Raw genomic sequence first — 25100 nt, 5'->3', positions numbered from 1 at the left:
CGCTGACATCCAACGAAGCTTCATGCATAATCATTGTGTCGTTGTTCCTGGGATTCCTAGAAGCCTAAATTAAGTCTAACTTGGAAAACAAAGCTTTTTGACCCCACAGCTGTCAGATAGATCTCCAATAGTTTCAGAAAGTCCATCGAACTTATCTCCTGGATTTACTTGAAGTTTAATAAACAACAATAATCGAGTTAGTTCAGATTCGATAGAAATCTAAACAATTGACCAACAAAAACCAAGTATTGACTGGGACTGAGAGTTTATTCACTCTTCTAATGTTGGTTAGTAACCTTTGGAGTAAGATTCTTCTTCTTTGATTTGAAAATATCCTTTTTTTTAAATTTAAAAATGTTTAAATTCTCTTAAGACGTGGATAACTTTTGTACCCGTAACAATATGTATGGGCTACATTTGCCTTTTGAGGTCGAATTCTCGACTCGATACGACACGTGTATTTTCGCCCAATTTCGCGAAGCGTGACACCGAAAATTCAATTACGGATCACTCCGATCAAAATGCATGGAACGCTAACCTTTCGGCCGCCCGGATGCATTCTGAACGACCTTCCAATTTTCCTGAAAATTCCCATTTTCACCCCAAAAGTGCTAGTTGCGACTTTATCCAGCCAAAGTAAGGACCTTGCACAGTGCAAGTTACGGGTGTTCTGCGCGCGAGCCTTGCACATGCGTCCCGCGTCGTCGCTCCGTAGCGCGCTACGCTCAGACGGCGTGCGACCGCCGACCGCTACGATCGTAGACCCGCTACGAACCCTCCCGTTCATACTACGAAACTTTTCATACTTTTCTAACAGTAACTTTTGATTTGCGCGTTCGTTTTATGTGAGTGTATGTGTCGGAGATGTGGCTTTGATGATGGCTCCTCTAAGGGTACCCACGGACTTTTTCACTGACGATATGACGGAGTTTTTGAACTTCTCCACTCAGAATCCCCAGCACGAGACCCGGCACCACGGAAGGCACCGGAACCACTCTCACGTGCGAGAGAACCACTCTAAAAACCACAACGTGGTGGATATAATTTCTAATACGATCATGGAGGTGATGCATACCAAGTTGGTGCCGGAGAACAGCGTGTTGCCGGACTTGGAGCCATTGTCGACTCACATGGAAGGCGCGATGGACCGTCACTATCCTTTGCGGATGAACATTACGATGAACAGGTCTGACTTTGGTGTGATCAACGACGAGTTTATGTATAGACACAGTGGTGCGATGACGGCGGTGTATTGCGCCGCGTACTTGTTGGTGTTTGTGGTGGGTCTGATCGGGAACTGCTTCGTGATCGCGGTGGTGTACCGCTCGCCGCGCATGAGGACCGTCACCAACTTCTTCATCGTGAACCTGGCGGTGGCGGACATCCTGGTGATCGTCTTCTGCCTGCCAGCGACTCTCGCCTCCAACATATTTGTCCGTGAGTACTTACAGCTAAGTTTAGTTTCAACTTCGATGGTTCTTGTCATTTTTGAGAGCGCTTAGATTTGAATGGCTTGAAATAATTAAGTTGGATCATTTTTAATCTCGTTAAAGTATACATAACTAGCGGCCGCCCGCGACTTCGTACGCGTGGATCCTGTTTTACCCCCTTTTCCCGAATTTTCTTTGCTATAAACCTCACGGACCCCGAGACCTTTCCAACGAATGCAAAACCGTGGAAATCGGTTCGTGCGTTCTGGAGTTATAGCGTCAGGGAGGAAAACCCGACTTATTTTTATATAGTAGATTTATGCAAATAATATACAATAAAAACATTAATTTTGATACTAATTGAAGGATAAAAATAAAGCATTATCTTATTTACCTACACTAATTATTTTTATTTGAAAACGATTTAGTAAAATTCTAAAGTGCTCTGATTAAAATTCTCGCTAGCCAAATTAGTTTACGTCTGTCAGTCTTCGTATTAAAATCACATGCCTACAATCTCGCGCTCTCCTAAATTGCAAGAATCATTTACTTGCAGCTTTGCATTAAATGCACAGAAGTAATCAAGAGCAGCGGTTAATATTGACCGAGTCAACATTGACTCGACGCTTTGACTCGATGCTCGGAATGGATTTTAATTGCGATCGATTTGCTGCTATTTTGTTTTGCTGCTGTAATTTATTAGAGCTGCAAATTACTTAATGAATGGGCACGTCAGTTTGTACGGCGTAGTAGCCGTACAAGATATTGACGCGTATTTTGTTGATGTACAGGAATTGAAGATTTTCGTCATTATGCGATTTTTATGATACTTGTATGCGAATATGAGCAACATAATTTACTAAATTAGCTTAGTAAATTATATTATGCTTACTGTTTTTGAAAAACAGGTGTGCGATACAACTGTTCTTTAATGGACTTCAAGTTTCAATTTTAGCTTTTACACTACTTTTTTTACTTCGGTGAATTAAAAGTGAAGGTAAGTAACAATTCTGCATATTATAAGCTTCTCGCATTTTCGTGTTACTTGATAGCTCAAGAGACTTTATTTATTTGTTTTACTAATGACTATGGATTTTTTCTTCTTCGGTATGGTTTGAGTTGTTGTTTGTTTTTTTTATCCACAACGAGGAAGCTCTTGACTTGCATCTCTCCTGACAGAAAGTGATGATCAGACCGAACACTGATTAATGCTTTTCCTTCTCCATAAGGTATGGATTCAAGAAGATGCATTAGATTATAATCAACAACCATTTGTACCGTGAAACAAGTGTATGAAGTTTTTACGTTTAGTCATGAAAAACTTAAGTACCAATTTTAACCTTAACCAATTCAGAACTTTATTAATTAGTCTACACTTCCAAATTATACCGAATGATTTACTAACCAAATAAATGGTACTAAAACTTAGTGGATTTAGAAGTAATGAGAATAATTAGCCAAATGCCAGACGTTTTAAGGTCACCAGAGCGTTTGTATAAAACAGAGGACTGTGGCTGACATAATGGGGGCTTCAAGAAATATTATTGCGGCTATGACGGGTATTGTTTTTGACTTGAAAATATTTAAGTTTTAATTATGTCCTAGAATATTATAACGCTTCATTCAATAAAGTTAGTTAGGTTAGGCTAGCCGCAGACACAGACTTTTTGTCGGCCGATAGTTAGGTCGTCTGTTAATGAGTATGGACATGTTCATACAGCCACAGTGCGCACATTAGGTACACTAATTTGGTATCGGCCGATTCTTTATTCAAATGAGAATCGGGCCCAACTATCGGCCGACTAAAAGTCTATAGCCTGCGGGGAGTCTAAACCTAGGCGCAGACCACCGATTTTTAGCCGGCCGATAATTGGGCCTGACTCTAATTTGTATGAAGAATCAATCGGTGTAATGTGCGCACTTCCATACATGCCCATACTGATTAACTGCCCGACTAAACTATCGGCCGATAAAAAATCGGTGGTCTGCGTCTAGTCTGAGCTCAAATCAAACAATAGGTAGCTTAAATGTTTGTCATTCGGATGAAGCTGTTTCGTACGTGTGTGAGGCCTAATTTCGTAGCTGTACAGTGGATGTGGGATGCTTCTATTTTCAGAAATACATTACGGTAATGTAAGTAGTAAAAGGCTTTGTGGATTTAATCAGCCAATTGCCTCTTTTGTATTGACTTTTTTACTGAAATTAACTATAAATGCACTAACTAACTCTCTGATTTTAACGTCCGTCAAGCAGCAAATCCAACGCAATTGGTTCGTGTGTCACGCTATGCGTCCACGTGCACTGTGAGATCTCATAGTACTTAATGGTTGTGAATACGGGCGTAAGTGGTTTAGCATTATTATGACTTTATGAAATTCATACAAGAGCTTTTTATTTTAAATGGCAAAATGTAACCAATCAACGTTATGACTGGTTACGACCCTTTCAGCATACGAACTTATTCGTATGATTTATCGTAGGTTTAGCGGTGAAATATGTTATTTTTGTGCCCTTTTTCCTTTTTCTAGGTTCCAGTCGGGTGGGCCGGCCTGACGTACATTTATAAAGAATGGCTCGTTGTATAAAATAACAGTTCGGTTGTGTTCTGAGAAGGGGTAAACACACTTTCTTTTATATCTGATCTTTCAAAAAGCTGACGCATTTATGATTAAACTTTTCACGGTTTTTGATTTTTAAGTAAGTAAACATTGAACCAAAATATCATCTCAATTATTTCAAGTTCGAAGAATATTTTGATCGTCTAGATAAGTTATCAGCTACGAAATCCTTATAATACTACAAGTACTTACTTATTTCAATATTTACGACTAAACTTAACAATAACTCAGGAAATTAAATAAACAACATAAATAGAATGCGTTTCATTATAAATTCATGAAATAAAAATTCACAAGTTATAGGGAGTTTGGTTTCAGACCAACTTTAGTCATTCCATGTTGGTAGCCAATATGTTTGTCTCGGCGGACTTCCATTTTATTTTAGAGTAGGTATTATGTTTTTGTATCTTTTCATACAAGCTGTTCTGAATGAATCAATTTATAAATGCTACGGGTAAAATAACAATGACATGAATCGAATATTCGATGGAAAATAATGCAGCAAGTAATATTGATATTTTTGCGACTGATCCCTAATTTAAAAAGCCAGCTTCTAAAGTAAATTAAAACCGATAACTTAGTCTTAGTTAAAAAGTCAACTACTTACAAAGTTACTAGACAAATACGTACTTAATATTTTGGCTGAATTTTTAATATGCTCTTTTCTTCTAAACTTCAACCATTAATGAAGCCGTAATGTGATTATACCCATCAAGTCCTACAATAAAGCCTGCAAAAAGAAAGCAATTTAATATCATAAGTTATCTTCATCAAAAATAAGCTATTTACATGCCGTTATTTCAGAATTAAAAGTTATAAATCGGTATTTTTTGTGTTATGTTTGCTGAATGATTAATGAATCTTTTTCAGCTTTTCAGAAGGGTATTGTTTGTAATTCATCCGAGAGCAAAATCTTTGAGGATGTCAATAGAGAGTATCTGAAAAATTCGGAAAGAGCAATGATCTTTCTGAGCGAGACTTTCAGCTCTCCTTATTTCTAGGAGTCAACTTTGAACTTTCGGAAAGGGTTGCTAAATAAATATTACTATAAAATACTTCTAGCGATAAAATTATTAGCAAATATTTTTTTAGTAGTACGGCTAACGGCCCATTGACCCAAACACTGTGCCATCCTATGTAGTTGTAATAAGTCTGTTTTTGCAAAGATAGTCTACTGTCGCTACATTTAATAAGTCAACTCAGTATTTATTTAGAGAATAAATGTTGTTTTGAATATTTTAAAATTGAAATGAAAATAATTTTACCTACCTGGAATTTTCTGGATGGTCGAGAACAATTTGCGAGTTAATTTCTAGATTGTTTCAATGGGGAGATAAAAGGGAGCCCTAAAAGTGATTATAACTGGAATGAAACCACACAGGCTCTATTCAGAATTTGTATTGTATTCTCAGAACATCGGTTATTCAGAATTGCCAAAGTTTTCCTTTGAAAGGCTACGGTGAAGCAAATTAAATCAGGTGTTTTTTATTGAATATACAAATTAAAGGTACTAGATCTGAAAATTTGATCCTCAGGTAATATCTACCGTAGTGGGTTTATGGAAACCAATTGACATTATAATACTTCCATAATCCGAGTTATTGAACCTAGACTCGAGAAGAACCTAAAGAAGTTAATTGTGATATTTCTATCACTCTGATATTTTCTTAAAAGATCCCAAGCTACTAAAGGAAAAAGACCTAAATTATGCACGACTTTCAAATATCTATTCAACGAGTGGGACTCTATTGTGCCTGAACAATAAATAGGCTGCAGACATAGCTTGTGTGAAGCCACAAACACATATTTTATGGATGTAACTAGCTTTTGCCCACGGCTTCACCCGCGTGAAATTTATTTTGTCACAGATCATCATAAATTATAGCCTGTATGTTATTCTGAGTTATAAACAATAATACTGTATTTCATCAAAATCCCTTCAGAAGTTTTTGCGTGAAAGAGTAACAAACATCCAGACATCTAAACTTTCGCATTTATAATATTAGTAGGATTTAATAGAAATATAGAGTTAATTTATTGCGAGGAGAAAATAAAGGAAATTAAGGTCCAGATAAAATGTTAATTATGCTTCATGGTCAAGAAACTGGTAAACAAAAGCTCCCACTGGTAAACAAAAGCTCCTTTAACTTCCTATGTATTTGTTGAAAGATCTTTACCAGAAATAAGAATGCCTGTACTTTTATTGTTATGTACTCGTATTGTAGTATAACTTAGTCGGTGTTGTTTGTGAAACCTAGCCTCTATCAGTCAACTTCATTCTTCTTTCTGAATTAACTTTAATGTGCCAATTACTTTTGAAAGCTCTTTATCTTGCGTATTAGAGATATCTAGTTTATTCTAGACTACTAACTTTACTACATGTCCATTGTTGAAATCTCGTAATTAACTCACGACTCAAGCAGAGATTGTGCGTAGGTAGACTTGTCTTTTATTGCTTTGGGCTCTAGTTTTCAAGGTTAGCAGTTCAAGGGCAGATTTTGGGTTATATACTTCGCAAGTCAATTTTGTTAACGAAATATGATAAACATCGATTGTTGTAACACTAGCTATATTAGTGTCTCAGTGATATCAATATAATTTAGAATAGAGTATAGGTTTCTCAAGTTATTGGGGTATAGAGTTTGTTGACAAATTAATAGGCTTCATTGATTAGCAAAATTGACAAAGTTTATTGGCAGATTGTATTAGTAGGACATACATAATAATATTATGTAGTAGCGGCCGCCTGCGACTTCGTACGCGTGGATCCCGTTTTACCCTCTTCATCTATCTTACGGGGTTAGGATTTTTTCATACAAATGTTTTTTCCCGCTAACTCCCGTTCCCGTGGGAATTTCGAGAATTCCTTGTTGTAACTAAGTTTTAAGTTTACTAAGGTACAACCTACATGCCAAATTTCAAGCGTCTAACTTAAGCGGTTTAGATTTTTCATACAAAAGGATTTTCCCGCTAATTCCCGTTACAGTGGGAATTCCTAAGTATACTATAACCTGCCCAGGAGTATGAAGAATAATTGTACCAAGTTTCGTTAAAATCCGTCAAGCAGTTTTTGTTTCTATAAGGAACATACAGACAGACAGACAGACAAAAATCTTACTGATTGCAATTTTGGCATCAGTATCGATCACTAATCACCCCCTGATAGTTATTTTGAAAATATATTTCATGTAAAGAATTGACCTTTCTACAAATTTATTATAAGCATAGATTTTAAATTCTCTCTGAAGTACTGTCACATTGATACAGGGCAGTTAAGTAGCGTATTTCACTCTACGACTTACAAAACATTACTTCAAAAGTAAACGACTCTTCATGGAGAAAAAAATAAAATACTTAGTACGTGATAATTCACGTATCACTCCAGCAAGTAACAACTATTCAGATTATTAGTGAATAAACATATAATTTTGTCTTCTGTTCTTACGTAGGAGGTATGTTACGAGTATATTATGATCCCTTCTCGGGAAATATTTTATGTATAGGACATAAATAAATATTTCCCGCCATGATAAAATAACTGACTGGACACATTTTGGTTTTAAGTCGCTTTTGTTATTTCTATTTCAATTTAGTATACGAATAAATATTTTTGTACGTAATAAAATTTAAAATAGGTAGGTACTAGAGAAATGTAAGTACCAAACAGGATGATTTGAGTTCGAGCTAACAGTTGTTGGAAACGGTATGGAAATTCTTGTGGGAGGCCTTTGTCCAGCAGTGGACATCATTTAATGTTGGCTGAAACGAATGAAACAATTTTTTTGCCTGTTTATTATACCGACTAATACTCATATACTTAGCTTGTTTTTGCTCACAACGAAATCAAAAAGCTGTAACGTGGTAATACTTTTACTGCTTTCAGTCGTCATTTCATTTTAATGAGGTTTTGCATCGATACGTTTGCTCAAAGAATTTCAAGTGTGATAAAATACTGAGTTTCTTAGACGTATTAGTCCCGTGTGGGTCTGTGGCGCATGTGTTCGAAGACATAGATACCTACTCTAATATACAGGCTGAGAACCGTATTAAGAAACGACACACCAAACTCGATTCGTACTCAAGTATCGACATTCAACCACTTACTCAAGTTCACACTATGAGTGAGTCATAGGTATAGGTAGTAGTTTATAATAGGGGCAAGACGACGAGTTCGACGCGCAGAAAATTTTAGCATGTAATTAGTTGAATTTCTGTGGGTCAAAAACGGACTTCATTGTGTCGCAACAAAAGTGTAGTTTTCATAGCAAGTGTCATTTTATAATAGGGGTCTAGGACTAAACCCTAGCCTAGGGTTAAAATACTAAAGGTGAATGCGCACTCAAAATCATGATTTTTTAAATAAAAAAGTAACGTAGAATTGAAATAAATACATTTCATATGCTATGAAAGTAAGTCTAGACTCTAGACGATATAATAATAACCACAAGCAAACACGGTGTAAATATTTATGGAGCACTATTTAACTATCGAGTTTATATTCTGTCCTGCTCACCGGGAAGGCATTAGAACAGAACAGCTTCATAGCAGACTGTTGATATTAAAGGTATCATCTTTATAGTAAGAAGTTTATTTTAAGATACTTTTTAACTGTTCACTGAACGCTTTTGGTTTCCCCTTTTTTCTTGTTTCTTTTTTAACACTTTTCTTATAACTTTTAAGAATTCCAAGCTTCGTATAATTTCTTTGAAAATATTGGTTAATAAGTAGGTATACAGGATGTTATGAAGTAATTTGAATATTCGCTAATGTAATACATTATATTACAAAACAAGTCTTACAAAAAATAAATAATAATAATGTGAGACATCCAATATTATTCATGTTTTTCTTTGCCTACTTTTATTATCTATTAGTACCTAAATTTTATGTCTTTATTTTATTATACATTGTACGATTTCCGAAGCTACAAATAACAAAAAATATATATTTCATGTTAAAATGACTAATCATTCAATAACAGTCGTATTGATCCTAAAACAATGATCTCCATCCCATCCCAACCTAAGCGCTCCATTTCGCCCTTAGTATGACGCACAATACGTTTTCAGGTCTATATAAATTACCTACATCCTGAACTTCAGCTTTACAGGTCAAGTAGCTGCAAGATATAGTGTTTGTCAGTGAGTGACCTTTTAGCACATAAGTCATAACATTCATAAAAGACACGAAATGTATCGTTCCTCTCAAGCTACCCTCATAACAGTCGCCAAAATAAACAGGGCAACATTCATCGCTGTCAATATGAAACCGAAGCTTTGTCTGGATTGCCCAATATTCCCTTTACTGTGTTCCATATAAAATAAGAATTTCAAAGTATTCAGAGATTGAATCAGAGTCTTGTTTACTGCAATTTATGAGTGAAACACGTTCTTATTAGCTAAGCAAACATTTTTACTGGACCATAAAGACGTCCGTCAGACTAAGCGTGTTTTCTAACAAGGCTATGCATTGTTGCAGTTTACGCGAATCGGAAATGTGAGCGAGCGAGCGTTTGCTATTTTCGTATAAATCCAGGGTATTCTAGATAGGCAAAATTCTTTTGAAACAATCGAATTTGTCAAGAACAGACGCTTGGGTATTCTGATTGGATAACTTTTCTGGGTGACTGAGTTGAAGAATGCTAAAAGAAAATGAGAATAGTTAAGAAATTAATTACAAAGCTCAATTGTTACGTAACTATTTGTCAAACATCGCAAAAGTGATTACCTACTGAATGAGGTAGGTATAGGTACTGATTTATCACAATCCCCAACAATAATCCTTAGAGTAAAGTAACTTTTCCAATTATTAGAACATTAAAACTAAATCTATGATTTAGGTAGCAGTTATTTCTTTAAATTAGCAATTGCTTGCAACGAAATGTTTGCCCTGAGGATGAAACAGACATACTTGCAGGTTATTGTAATCGGAAACGTTCTCTTGCGCGTCTCGGCTGTGATGGATCGCTGACGGGCGTGTTTCAGTATTTTCTTAGAATACAGCTGTATGATTTCTAAAATCAGTTACAAATACACTAAAGCCCTTCTAAAGTAATGCTGGGGTCTTTGAACAAGCAAGAATTTGAAACCCCGTCAGATAGTATAACTAAAATAATAATTAAACGCCTTGGGCACGTGCCCCAATAAGGCTGAATGAAGAGACGGACTGGCCTATAGCATTGATGGACAAAAACAAAGAACTAGCGGGGTCAACCTTATTAACACCGAATATAATTATTTGTTAAAATTGTTTCCCTGTTTCATCCGTGAAACAGTTGATTTTGATTGTATCTATTCCATCTCTGTCAAAGTAAAAGTTTAAAATCTCTATTTCTCTTTTGTCTGCTGAAAATGATGGCTAAGCAACGGTTTAAAAACTTTACCATTACAGCGATTAACTTTATAAATTCCCGATGCCACGAGCTGTGTCGGAGCATCCCAGTAATATTCCCAGACAGCCCCATTTACGGCCATCCTTCAAAACGGAGCGTTTCCTCGAATCCCTCGGGGCAATCTCCAGAGTGGATTCTTGTATTTTTCTAAGACAAATTCTAGATTAATTTGCTGCACAATGTAAATAGACGCAGTAAGATCAATTACATTCTGTGTATCACGATGCTGAATAATAATCGAAAAAATAAATAGAGCATAGGTATTATAATGAAGCGGTTTCTATCCCGCGTATTCAAGATAAGAATATCTTGATAAGGTAAAAATTTAAAATTAAACAATACATTAATTCTGATATACCATGCATCTGACAACGCTAAAATTAATGTGCTCGTTTCATAAAATTTGACACATTTAAGAGCGATTGGACAAAATTGATGGGGTCATTAGCACAGCACTGGTATCGAAGCCGGTGTAAGAGGGCGTGGCAAAAGGTGAATTGCTAAAGTGGGTGACATTTTGAAACACATTCGACGACATAAAGATTCGAAGCGTTGGTATAAAAAGCTATTGAGAGAGTAGAAAAATGACTGATCTCAATCTGTATTACGAACGAGATACGTTACTAATGCTATCATGACAACATGTAGCTAAAGTCCGGTCGCCGAGCATGTAGAATTTCGTCCAATGACCCCAAGCCACCCATCTTTATCGCTCGCGCGTAATTATATTGCTGTCGCGCTCGCACACTCACTGCGGCCGCCCGTCGCACAGTCGCGATAAGGATGGGTAGCTTGGGGTCATTGGACGAAATTCTACGTGCTCGGCGACCGGACTTTAGCTGAACATGTAATTTGTAATGCAAGTGTTTTATTTTTTATCAGCTAGCTTATCTATATCCTAATGTGAGTATTATGTGGAGCTACTGAACGTAGTCCAGCTGTGGTCGTCTGTGTCTAGTGCATTCCGTCGTGTTAGCACAGCGGTTTAGACTAATTTATGGCCGCCGGTCCTCGGGCGAATTTATTTCCTCAATAAATCCGAGCGATCGTGTGCATTCCAGTTTATTTACTTGGAACCCTTTGTGAGGTGTGGAAACACGTGGTTTTGGAGTGACGGGTACATAATTAATTTAATGTAGCTGTCTAAAACAGATTTCTAGTTAATAGTTCTTCCTTCAATTACGAGCTTTGATACACCGAAAAAGGGTTATTTTTTTATTCACAACGAGGATGCTCTTGGCCTGTATTCACCTGATGGTAAGTGACGATTAGACCGAAGGTGGAAGCGATACAACAATTGCTTTGAGCACTGGTTCCAATAATTTTGTGTAAGAGAAGATGAGAAGGTTTAAGTATAAGATCTAAGACTATAGCCGTGCCCCAGTTGCGACATTCCCTATCGAGGAACAAGCGTTTTCTTTTATGTTTTAATTTCTTACTCTCCCAACTGCATCTTTTCCCAATTTCCTTATTGGACAAAAAGTGCAGTATCCTCTCACCCTCGCCGCCAAGGCCCGCCGCGGCCGTAAACACTGTAACGGCTGTAATAAGAGGGCTGACATATTTCTTTTACTACTCGTTCGGTTAACGAGGAGAGGTACTGATAAGAATTACAACCTTCGACTACATTTCACTCTAAAGTAAACCCTAAAGACAAACGGATTAGGGCTCAAAGTACAGTAGATAGGGGGTGCAGTAAGAATTTTAAATCGCTCTTGGAGTGGCCCTCGTTCATATTTCGTCTAGTGTGTGATTTGCTGGCCGGGATAAGTGGTCCGCGTTGGAAATTCGCAGAAATATTTTCAAGAAATAAGTAGAGATATCGAAAGGTATTAGAAAGTTTCTATACACTCAGCTGTCAACTGGAGTTATTGAATAAAGAGAAATGTAAAATAATACCAATATTGCAAATGGGATAGTGACTCATCTGACTCACTAGAGCTGTTCCACTCTAAGGCTGAGTTGCACCACCTAACTTTAACGGTAACTATAACGATAACCGGTGCTTTTTGTATGGAGTTTGACAGATTTATGACGTTTGTTACAGTTAAATTAAGATGGTGCAACCGAGTCTAAGTGCTTCGATTTTTCTTTGACATTTAATTCAAATAAACTTTCCCTAAAGCAAATACAATTGAGTAAATAGCACACACGAGTGTACAATTTGACGATTCCTCATTTCCTTCTACATTACATTACATTCCTCATCTTCTTCAAATCAAGAGATATGAACAGATAAAATAGGTAATACCTATTTTGATTTATGAATAAAACACGCGAAATATAAATTCAACAACATTTTCTAAAGGTCTCTAAAATATGGAATAATTAGACCGTTGTTTATACATGCGTGGGAGTTATTTAGTTATGAACTCAAGTTTAAATTATCGGGCATCCTATCCTACTAATATTATAAATGCGAAAGTTTGGATGTCTGGATGTCAGGATGTCCCGATTTTTGTTACTCTTTCACGCAAAAACTACTGAACGGATTTTGATGAATCTTTACAGTATTATTGTTTATAACCCAGAATAACATAGGCTATGACGATCTGTGACAAACTAAATTTTACGCGGGTGAAGCCGCGGGCAGAAGCTAGTATTGTAAATATAGGATCAAAAGGAACCTATTCTCAATTTTCAATATTTGATAAACTAATATTAACTTTTTAGAATAGGTAGAGTTGTTTTGACTTTCATCTATCTCTTTCCAGAAATAGATTTATATTTTAATATTGCTACTACGATAAGTCCACAGTCCACACAAAAGGATACAGTGAAATAAATTTCTCCCCTTTTTGGATTAGGTTAAATTACAATACTTAATAAATTACTGTGTCAATAATTAATACCTTTAGTAAAGTTAAAATATACTTAATACACTTAAAGTGATAACCATTAATTTTGTATGAGATATTATAAATGTATCATCTACTTAGTTAGTTTCTTACTTAGCTTCAAAGGTACATTATTAAATCAGTCATACCTATCTGAATTCCTGGAAATCTGTATCTGCCCTTTATGTCTTAATTACCTAAGTGACAATTCTTAGAATGTGAAGTTGTCCAACAAACTAACTTTAAAATCTTCGCTTGTTAATTATTCTAGGTACCTACTTGCTTTCTAAAGAGATGTTAATGACCTCGAATGGCTTATTTCAAAAGTATATTTAGTTTATTCGAAAATAGAAGCACAGAACAAAAGGATTAAGTAATTAATTAGGTAGTTCATTCATCTAGTAAAGCAAGAGATTCTGGATATACTTGGTCGACTTTGAGAACTTGTTACGTTCTTATACGTCATTGACTCTATTGTACTGTCTTAAGAATCCAATTAAGTTTAAGGTGTGTAAAAAGATTATCTATTTTGGAAAGATTAAAAAAATATATCTGCTTCGAAATGGTAACGCCTATTTCACCAGCGTGGTTGATGTAAAAAAAATTGTACAGAAAGAAACTTGTAATTGAATTTGTGACTAAACTTTACATAATTCGGAAGACTAATTTTCTGGATCAAATAATTGGAATTCATTCCCTGATTAAGTAATGTAATTCTGTAATTAATCAAGAGACTTTAAATAGTACATACTTTTATAAAAATAAAAATAACTAGGTATGTCTTATTAAAAAATTCAATTCAAAATGAGGTGCAATATTGATTAGTCCAAACCAAAGTCTTGACAAATATCGATAAGATTCACTTTCAACGTTAAACTTTGCGAGAGTTTTATTCTTTTAATCCAGACGAGACGAAATGTTCCCCTTTGTTAGGGTCCAATGGACTTAATACCGCATATCTCGGAATCATATTCTTGTAAAGAGTTTCGATGTTCTAGCCAGAAGTATGAAGACTCTATGTTTTGTGGATTGTTGTAAGATAAGATGTTATGCAATGGTGACGGATAATTTCATGCTTTAAATTAATTTTAAAAATTGCCTAAAACACAAGCAAATCATTGCTTACAATAAAAGTGAATGGCCAATTTTCTTGGGAGCATTGCTTTTTCCTGTTTATATTATCAAGGTCTATTTTTCAACACTTCAAGCATCCTTGAAAGCCAATCGTTCTTATACTTCTCTTTTTCTATCCTTGTTTTCGTCGTAAAGTATATTGCATAGCGAAATGATACATAAAGGCTCTGTGTTGTGATATCACAAGCGTGTTGTTGACTTTTATCCTCTGCTTATTGGACACATAAATACTTGATGCTGACTATTTTTAGAAGGGGTTCTTTGTTGGTCATAATGTAGAGAGCTATTTTTAGCAATACTGTAAGCTAAGGCAGTCCATAACGCGTTAAAAATATATTCGTTGTTACAACTGCTAGTCCCGTGTGGCGGCTAGAAATAAAAGCGCTTTCTTAAACTACAATTTTTGCTTTCCACGTGTGTGGAATAATTTAGAATAGACTCAAAATATTGTGACCAGTGATTACTATGGCAAAAAGTACCTACCTATTGCATGCTATGCTATGTAAATGGTAAGATTCGAACCCGCGTTCCTTGGATCTCGAGGCGGCCAGTCTGACCCCTTAATCATTGTTGAACCATATCCAATTTCATGGGATATTATACATAATTAACTAGGTACTCAATTTCGAATGTCTTAATACACTCAACTCTAAATAAATATTATACCGCGCTCGCATTTAGGGTGGTTTACGAACATAAATTACTTGACTTAATCAAAAAGACACATGAGACCATTTTGGTTCAGATTACTCAGAATCCAGCTTTAGCCAGTAGGCTAAAGAGGCTGAAAATAGAATAGAAATAGAATTACAACGAGTTAGGTTAGTTAACAACATGATATTTCAAAGGCTTAGGGAGGAAGTCACTCTTGTAAAATTGAAACAATGGTCGGGTATAACAAACTAATTGGGTTGAACAACCGATTATTAAGTGAAAATGACTAAATTATTTAAAAGGCAGAGGCACGTACCACGTAATCACTACAAAGGGTCAATATTGCCCAGTTAATTGTTTTGGAATAGGGATTTTCAGGCTGGAATACAAGTTTAATTTTACTTTGCAGTGCAGTTAAAATTTAAAATACTAGCATTCGTAGATTTTGTTTTTATTCAGGTTAAAACTGTTTTTTGTGTTCTAATGTAATTTGACTCTACACATGAAATGAAGTTGGAGGCATAAACAAAACATATCAAAATATGTACAAATCATTTATAAAACAAATTCAAGTTGCATGTTTTGTTTGTTTCTTGTTGTTCAACAATTGTTCAGTATTTTTATTTTATCAGGGTTTTTTTTAATTTTAATAACCGTACTGATTGAAGAAGGGTGAGCTCAACTTTTGGTATTTGCTGTCCTTATTTCTTTTCTAACTTTGAATAGTTTTCTTCAGAGCATGTTTCCTGGGACTATTTACATATAAAACGTCGCAAAAGGGTGCGCCCTTATTTCAACCACTCAGCAGTGATAAACTATCCAATAATAAAAGTATTTTATTGAAATCCTAACACTCGGAGAAAACATTTCATTCGGTGTGTAATTTATCTTGACAATGTATCTTAGCACTGTTACTGTCGCTCGTGTTGTACAGTGCCTCCAGTGCTTTGCCTTATGTCTATAAGACAAGGTTTATAATCGCATGCGTAGCTTAGACGTCAGAGAATGGGTGTACTCGTACAGAACACCCTGTAGCAAAAAAAAGCTCTTCTCTAAGACATTGGAAGAAAGTCTAAAATCCTTCGCATGCTTTAGGGAAGGGTGTACAGAATGTTGAGATCACTTTTATAGCGTGCACAAAGTACGTATAAGATTGAGAATTTTTAAATGTTCGTATTCGTATAGATATTATCTGTTTTATTGCTATAGTGGAGACAATTTTATTAGTATACCCAACAGTTTTCATTGAAATAAACTACGTTACATGACCTGCAGTGAGGAATTGAAATCTCACACTAACGGACGCCCACGACTTCGTTTGCATGAATCATTCATCTACCTATTTCGCTTACTTATCTATTCTAAAGAGGTGTCATTCACAACGCATAGAATAAATTAACATCGTTTTCAGTAAGTTTTTAAAATAAAAAGTAATATGCGCCGAAAATTTGTCTCTACCAATTATTTTTCTTTTTATTTAAACTTCGCGTCAACATTGGATACCGAAGACGCCTTTAGCACCGCGTCACAAACTGTCGCCATTATCTTCAAAATTGAATAGAGAGACAAAGGTTATGTATCAGTTTTATCACAGGCTCTACAGCTTTCTGCAAAAATATCGCGGCTCTTTTGGCGTTCGTTCACCGTAACCCGAGACGCGAGGCACAACACTTGCTTGGAGAGGTTCAAGGTTGCCATGACGACTGAGTGCAGATTAAATGGCTGTGACGAGGAATTATGATCGATGGGAAGACATATAGGTGTGAACTAGACTCTAGGCGGAGGCAGAATTCGCACTCAATTAAATGTAAAATTGATTTAAGCAATTTCAAACAACTTATCTTATTGTAATTTGATAGTGTCAATCACAACAAAAATGCCTTCAAATGGTGATGTAACGATTTTTGGATTACAATGGAAGCCTTAATCTAAAAATGCAGTCGTCTTTTAAAGCTTCTCATATAAAATCCTGAAAAACATAGAACGTCATATGACTTTGTTGAATCCTCTGCGTATAAATAAAGGCATTAAAACCTCAACATTTTTAAAGGTAAACAAGAAAATAACCTTTTTATACTTGAATAGCGTGGGCACTTCTATCAAAGGTGCTTTATTTTCACCCTTCACTTCACATTATAAAAGCTCTCTTCAACGATATTAGTAACATGAGCGTGTGTCTTGTTAGACAGCCTACGTATGATATTGTTTTTCAATATTGAATCATACTCGATGTTCTTTAAGACGATTTTGAGTTGGGTTTATATTTTTGTAGCTTTCGGCTATAACAAGTCAGGGCAAAGTGCACTTTGAGTGTTGAGAGGGAAAATATTTGTGTTTTGTTCTGAAATTGTTCAGCGCAGAAGCAGCTATTGCAAGTAAGTAGAATAAGTTCCATATGATTATAGTTTTATGAACTAAATTGAACACTTCAGTTTCAACTGGGTCATATTGGTTTTATAAAACGTCTTTGAAGAAGATTGATGACACAAAAGGAAGTAGTTTGAAGTTTATAGCCTTAGCCTTAGCGATCAATTTTATTATAAAGCATTACGTGAATGTCTAAACTTAAATTATGTGTTAATGAGTAAGATTTGGATAGAAATTCAACCTATGTCATTTAGTGCACAGATTTAGTAAATGTACTTAAAATATTATTACAAAGACTTAGAGAGACCTAAAGGTACTCTCTCTGTTTAGTAAATGTTATTTTAATGTATTATTTAATTCAATCTATTCTGTCAAGGCTATAACAATAACTAAGCAAGGTTTAGGTTTAGTAATATCTTCCTTAACCCTCAATGTTGCCAGCTTTCAGCGGATCTGGAGATTCCAAATAATTATCCAGGTCTTAACTTAAGGCGACTGCTGACGTGAAAGAGTCTTTTTTCATGATAATTAATTGAACTAGACTTACGTTATATTCCGCTTGTTATGTACCCACTAATTAAGCAAATGACATTTGCGTGCTGTCTTTCGTACGACCCTATTACGTCATCTTACACCCACATGAGCCGTATAAAATATCATTTTTTTTCCACAAGCTCACCAATTAACCTAGTCTCAAATTTAGTATAGTTTTATTGTAATTAGATAGTGGATTGGATAGTTAATATAAAGATGAATATAAATAAACAATCATATGCTATGTACGCTTGTGCTCATCATATTACCACGTGTTGTTTACGTGTTTTCTCACCAGCCAATAATTAATCAAAAAAATAAGATGGCATCTATTGTTTCGCCTCTGAACGCGCCTTTACGACAGTCGGTTATACAGAGGATCAAGGACTTGCAATCTTAGTTCTCATCCAGAATGGACTTGCGGTTTATTTTCAAGACAATTACAGAGGTTTCCCTTTTTTATCATAAACTTGTAGTGTCTTTCTTGATTTGATGGCTGGGAATCTGTTTTGTTACTGTTCTGTGAAAGAAAAGTCATTTGAATGTATAATTTGGGATACAGTCTGGTCAATTTAGAGTTATTTATGCATATTCTACTTTATAACCCGGCTCCGACATAATAAACTTTTATGTCCTACGAGTTTCAGTAAATGATAATATATGAAATTGTTACCAAATTATGAAATATTTCATTTGTTAGCTGTATTAACTAGGCGTGAAAAATATTTACAATTATATTTCGCTGTTTTCATTTATTAACAAATGCCTTTGCAGTGGACCTTAGGTTACCGAACTTCAATAGAACTAAATATTTAATAAGGGTCAACAAAACGTACAAAAAAGTAGCATTATTCACTTACAGATAGAAGGCAGGCTAGTGTTAGACGTTTCTATTGGCGATTGAATTAAAATCGCATTAAAACCTTCAGTGTAGCCTTAGATTTTCGATAAGCGGTCGACGACCCGACAGCGGAACGAAGAGTCAGCTCGTCGTAACTTCTTCGTTCTTTACGTTACGTTACGTTCTATAGTAAGTAAAGTTCCGTACTAAATAGGCATTGTAGATGGTCTGTGGCGTAGTGGCGTTTTACACAAAACCTGTGTGCTTCTTTAAAAAAAAGCAAACAAAAACATCTTAACTTTTGTAGACCTATTTAGGGATTAATTCAACACTCGAAAAGACAGTCTTCTTTTTATGTAGAGTTTGAAAATAGGCAAATTCAATTGAGAAGAAGCCCTCGCGAAATCCGATCATTTTTGCTAAATGATCGGATATCTTGAAGGCTTTGTCTCAATTGAAACCACACAAACTGTCTGAAGGACATATTACAGGTTAAACTTTGTAAAGGTTCATAATATTAAGTAACAAAGGTAATTTCCCGGAAAGTGATAATTAAATAAAATTAAGACTGGGTTGTCTAATTAATCTATCACCGAAATATAGGTGTAGTTTATATTATAAAAAAAATACAAGTTCGATGTCACAGGCAGTTATTTAGTAATTTATTTTGAATCATACGGAAGTACCTATGAGTAATGAATGACACTGGCCAACATGGCTATTTGCCTTTAATCAAATTAATGAAAAATATTATCAAGTTCTGTTTCGATAGATTAGATAGCCATTAAGTAATGTATTAAAATAATTTCATTTCTAAAATAGTCCCGAAAGGCCGGGTTCCCACTATGCCGGACCGGCAGATCTCCCGGTCCGGTTAAATCGCCGGAAGGCCTAGCGGCGGTACAAATTGTATGAAGCTGTTCACATTATCCCGGATCCGGCTTTTTCGCCAAGCCCGGCATTTTTACCGAGCGTTTTGTCGCTACAAAATGCCGGCAAAATCATCGGACCGGAGTAATGTGAACGAGTTGCGGCCTACCCCGCCGCGTGCTTCCCGCCCCGCCCGAGCTTGCGGGGAGCTCGGGCGGGGCGACTTTATTCGGCTCGGATTTCGGATCCGGTGATCCGGTGTAATGTGAACACCCTTGTCCGGTGTCCGGTTTCCGGCAGAAATGCCGGTCCCGCATAGTGGGAACCCGGCCAAAGTCATTTTAAGGTTTCAATTATGTAAATATTTTGCAATAAATATTCATGTATTAGGAAAAACAATATTCAGAAATAAGTGGAATAACTAAAGAACTTTGAAAAGAAATTACTCAACTTTGTTCAGTTGTTCTATGCTAGTATTATTAACCTTTAACTGGTGACATGGTTTTTGTGTAACGTAACTGGTGACGTACGGTCTGAGAGGCCGCTATTGTAGCATAGAAACTAGGTAAGGTAGCATACCACAATCTTTAAAAACAGATTATTAGCATATAGAAGAATCAAATTAAAATAAAATAATAAACTTTAAATATCATTTTTAATGCAGAACTTGCTGTTAAATTATATGTAGTAATAAAAATCAAAAAACTTGAGATGAGACCGATAATCGCAAACAAAGAAATTTAAATCAACAAATTATAACAAAATTAGTATTTTTTATTATAGTTCAAATAATAATCAATTTAAAAAAACCTATCACACGTAGGTAACCTATCATTTTAGAAAACTGGCAGTGGTGAAACTTTTGTGTTTTTTATTGGCTGTCAGGGCATTTATTGTTTGGCATAAAGGTGGGCCATCATTTTCACTTTCTGACTGATTCTCGTCAATTGAAGCATTGGGTGCAACAAGGGCGTATCTCGTAAAATTGAGTTTCGAGAAAATTGACGATGAAAGTTTCAATGTCTTATATTTTTTTAATGTTTATAATTTGACTTACACTAACTTTATTATTTGTTAGTCCCATGATTTAGCAATAAGATTAAGGTATTATAATTATTTTAAAGCAATCGGAAACATCTTAAAATGCGATTTTTTTTACTCGTGTTATCCGCCCTTGTTGCACCAAACTGGTAAACAGATAGGGCGTTAGTTAAATTTTTATTTTTTATGGAAAATAAATAACAATTTGAATACTTATTTTATTAATTGTAATTAAAATGTAAGTCAAACATGTGTATTTATTTCAATCACCGTTAAAATATTAAACTTTCTTAATATTTTTTTCGACTTTCGTGTTTTAATCAGATTTATCAAAATATTCACTAGACTGAACGGAATCTTCCGAATCAGCTGCAACTGGCCTGGAAGGTCCAGCCTGATCCTCCAGGTCTGCCTGGAAGGTCAGGACTAGTTTCAACCACTCATTTGGCTCACTTTTAGCTAGGTCCACGGACCAAGTCGCCGGATTGAATTTTTAAATATTTTCTTCTTTTTTAAACTGGTTGCCGCAGTTTCCAGAGCTAAAAAGGTGAACCTTCAATATTTTTGTTAATAAATTAAACACCAAATCAACACAAATCTACTCTAGAATCTTAGAGTGAGTCCATTTGCCGGAGGAATAAATAATTGAAAATTCAGTCTGGCGACTTGATCCGTGGACCAATCTAAAAGAGGGCCAAGTCACTGGAAGACTCAAAATTAGTCTTCAGTCATTTTTTACAATAATAAGTTTTTAAAAACTGCATACAGGTCGAATTTAAATGCACTTTTGTTACTGTGTGCAACAAGGGCGTAGCGCCACTTGTGACATAAGTTATTCTCACGCCATCATGGAGCGTCTGATCGAAACCAGTTTTTGGGATGTTAAACTAGATGGTACAGTGCATGTTTTGATATAATAACATCAAAACGGACTTTCGGTACCGAACGCCCTTGTTGCTCCCAATGCTTCAATTGGTCCTTCATTTTCAAAAACACTTTCTTCGGCTTCCGAATCATGGTCGCTTTGCTCCAGAACGATGATTTCAGGAATATATTCGGCTTGCGACCCAATTGAGTCTTCCTTTTCCAAATATTTTTCAAATGGCGAATTTTCAAGTCGTTTCATAAAGTACGGCACTATATTCCCAACTAATGATCCTACGCTTCTTTTTTGGAGTTATTTAAGTATCAATTGCAAGTAAAAACTGTAAATTTACAAAAAAACTGTATGAAAAAAATGTCACGTAACTGGTGACATGCGGTCTGAGAGACCGCTGCTGAACTTTACATCGATGTAACTTGCCGATTTAGAACTGAATGATGCAAATATCCTTATCTACGGCGTAGACACAACTAAACTCGAAGCTACTGAAGCGGTGAAATATAGGAAGTACGGAGAAGGGTGTGAAACGATGTTTCACTGACGCCGCCCGGCCTGTTAGACCGCTTGTCACCAGTTAAAGGTTAAAATGCAAAATTTATTGAAAATTATTTGTCAAAATACAATGTTATTTTTAAACACAACACAATATTTCAAGTTTTATTTCTACGTGTAGGTACCTAATAATGTAATCAACTGAGGCGTTGTTTATTTCACAGTTAGTTAGAACATGTTTGATAAAGATATTTACAATGGGCAATTTGAAACTTGAGTAGAGTAAATAAAATGTTATTATTTTACTCTTTCAAGTTCTTGAAAGACAAGAAATAATTGGCTGTGAATTCTGCCAAAAAATGAAAATACTATTCCTCTTTTCTCATAAACTATTACTCTAATTATTTTCTAGATATTTACTTGTAGGGAGCTAATTAAATTGCCTTGTAAAAGTATAAATATGATAAGGCAATTTAAATATTGGTTTATGTTTTTGCTAGTAAGATGAATTCGCTGTAATATCAATTATCCATCTGTCTCGAGTGCCACAAAAAATCATACAGAATTATGTCAGTGGTGTGAAAGATATACCCTCAATCACCAAGATTCAGAACTCGCCCTTAATAGTCCATTAACCTTCAATCAATTAGGTCGCCAATAAACGCCCTCAACAAGACAGTCGTATTTAGGCGGTGAAAGGCGCATCAATAGACTTAATATTAATCCTGTATCATTGAAAATATACTTATACCACTTCACGAAATGGAATTCAAAGAAAACAAATCTTTACAGTATGAAATCTTTTGACGAAAAAGATAGAAGATTTTGGTGTAATAATCCGCTTATGTCGAGCCGTTTTAAATGCAAAAATATTTAGTTTATCGAATAAAATAATATTAGAAGCATCTTGTAAAGTAGTAAAGTAATATAGAGAAGAAATCTTCGCAGAAATATCTTTTATAAATATTAAATGTTTTAAATAAAAAAATAACAGCGCCATCTAGTCTATCTAGTAATCAGTATTTTGGGAGTTATCGCATAAGTTGTAAAAATTGTGGTTACGGCGCGGTGGTGTCAAAGATTATGACCCACCAAAAGCGTCTATTATAGCTCTGCCGAGACCGCTTGAGCCAATCATCGATATAAATTGAATATGTTTAACCTACTAGGTAGTGTTTTGGTAATTATCGCATAAGTTGTAACGGCTGCCGTTACAAACGTGGTGTCAAAGGTGCGAAAGTCGTCTGATATGGCTTTGTCGAGACTTCTTGAGCCAATCATCGTCATAAATGGACTGACCGACAAGTCGAGCAACAAATCGCAGCGTCACGGCCAAGACTAAAGATAAATATGGAATCCGAACTACTGTGCAAGATCAACACACAATTCTTCGCACCGCGCATCACATTAGGGAAATAGCCGGAAAAGCGCGAAACGGGATTGTACTTAATGGTTCCGTAACTAAAATAAATAATATTTTATAGTTGTTGGGTGATGTGTCAATAAGTATAAGAGAAACTTAAAAGTATGTTGAAAAAAATATAGCATGAATCACAACAATGTAGTTGAAAGGGATCATTCTTTAAATAGCTAAGCTAGCTTTTCATTAATATAATGCAGGTAGGTAGTAATTATTTTTCAACATGTCTGCTGTGAAAACTCTTATGTACACAGCACTGTATGGTCAACATTGTGTACTTGCAGAGCTAATAAATTGCTGACAAACCAATCATCAGACTCAAACACACGAGATTTTTTCTGCTATCAATTGATTAGAAACGAAGTTAAGTCTCCCTTCTCCTAATCATGAGGCTAATGCCCGTTTTCACCATCAATCCCTAATTTTTAAGTGAGCCCTATAGTAACACTTAACAGGCATTTACTTTTCATAGGGGTTAAAAATTAGGGATTGATGGTGAAAACGGGCATAAGTGCGGTATTCGATTGCCCTGCAAAACTAAGTCTCCCGTATTCTCCATTGCACTACGGAACCCCGATATATCACCTGAGGTGAACGCACCGGGAAACGAGCCGTCATCCCTCTGATCTGTTTGTCCAATCATCTCGCGATATACGCATTTGAATATCGGATCCTGTACTCCCGAATCACGGCAGGTCGTTGACATGCGGTTACGTGTGCAATAGGCTTTATTGAAATCTATACTAATATTATAAATAAACGCGAAAGTAACTCTGTCCGTCTGTCTGTCTGTCTGTCTCTGTGTCTTGCTTTCACGCCTAAACCACTGAACCGATTTTGAAGAAATTTGGCAAAGAGATAGTTTGTGTCCTGGGAAAGGAAAAAGGATAGTTTTTATCCCGGCTTTTGAAACAGGGACGCGCGCGATATAGTTTTTCTGTGACAGACAAATTCCACGCGGGCGAAGCCACGGGCGGAAAGCTAGTATTATTTTATGAAAACAAAGTTTTGGTGTCCCTACCCATGTTTCAGGTTTCATGAATTTTCCTCATTCCCAATTCTGGGAGTATAACATTGTCCTCGCTAATTTGGGCTTAACTGGCCTACATGAATTTGTAATCATTTAAAGGACTAGGCCACACATGATCCATGAGCTTTAGAGTGTATTTGTCAGATTAAAATTTATGTATGCGTATATTTATATATTTTATGCTTTGTTCAGCTGAATTTGAATGCTACAATATTGCTATGGACATCTGTAAAATATTTGCAAGAAAGAATAATTATTGTTTACTAGCTTTCCGCCCGCGGCTTCGCCCGCGTGGAATTTTGTCTGTCACAGAAAAACTATACCTGGACTACGACAACCATTTTAAAACCAAAATCAGCTCAATCGGCCCAGCCGTTCTCGAGTTTTAATCAGACTAACGAACAACAATTCATTTTTATTTATATAGATAGATGTAGGATTGTAGGTATACGATATCTTGCTTAGTACGAATGTGTTAGATTTATGTATGTTTATAAAAATGCTAACAAGTAAAATTTCCCCTAATTTGTTTATATAATTTCGGAGCACCACTGCACC

At 35.7% G+C, this 25100-nt stretch overlaps 1 protein-coding gene across 1 annotated transcript in view; it reads left to right on the top strand.

The window, feature by feature from the left end:
* The first annotated feature begins 749 nt into the window (after positions 1 to 749).
* Positions 750 to 25100, top strand: part of LOC135076744 (neuropeptide SIFamide receptor-like) — a 134149-nt gene continuing 109798 nt past the window's right edge. Inside the window, exon 1 of the mRNA XM_063971166.1 lies at positions 750 to 1437. Coding sequence (XP_063827236.1) covers positions 876 to 1437 — 562 coding nt within the window. The 5' untranslated portion in view covers positions 750 to 875. The remainder of the gene's footprint in view (positions 1438 to 25100) is intronic.

Source organism: Ostrinia nubilalis, chromosome 12 (assembly GCF_963855985.1).
Source record: "Ostrinia nubilalis chromosome 12, ilOstNubi1.1, whole genome shotgun sequence".
In the NCBI taxonomy this organism is placed as follows: domain Eukaryota; kingdom Metazoa; phylum Arthropoda; class Insecta; order Lepidoptera; family Crambidae; genus Ostrinia; species Ostrinia nubilalis.
Note: the sequence above shows the minus strand (reverse complement) of the source record. Positions and strands in the feature narration are given on the sequence as shown.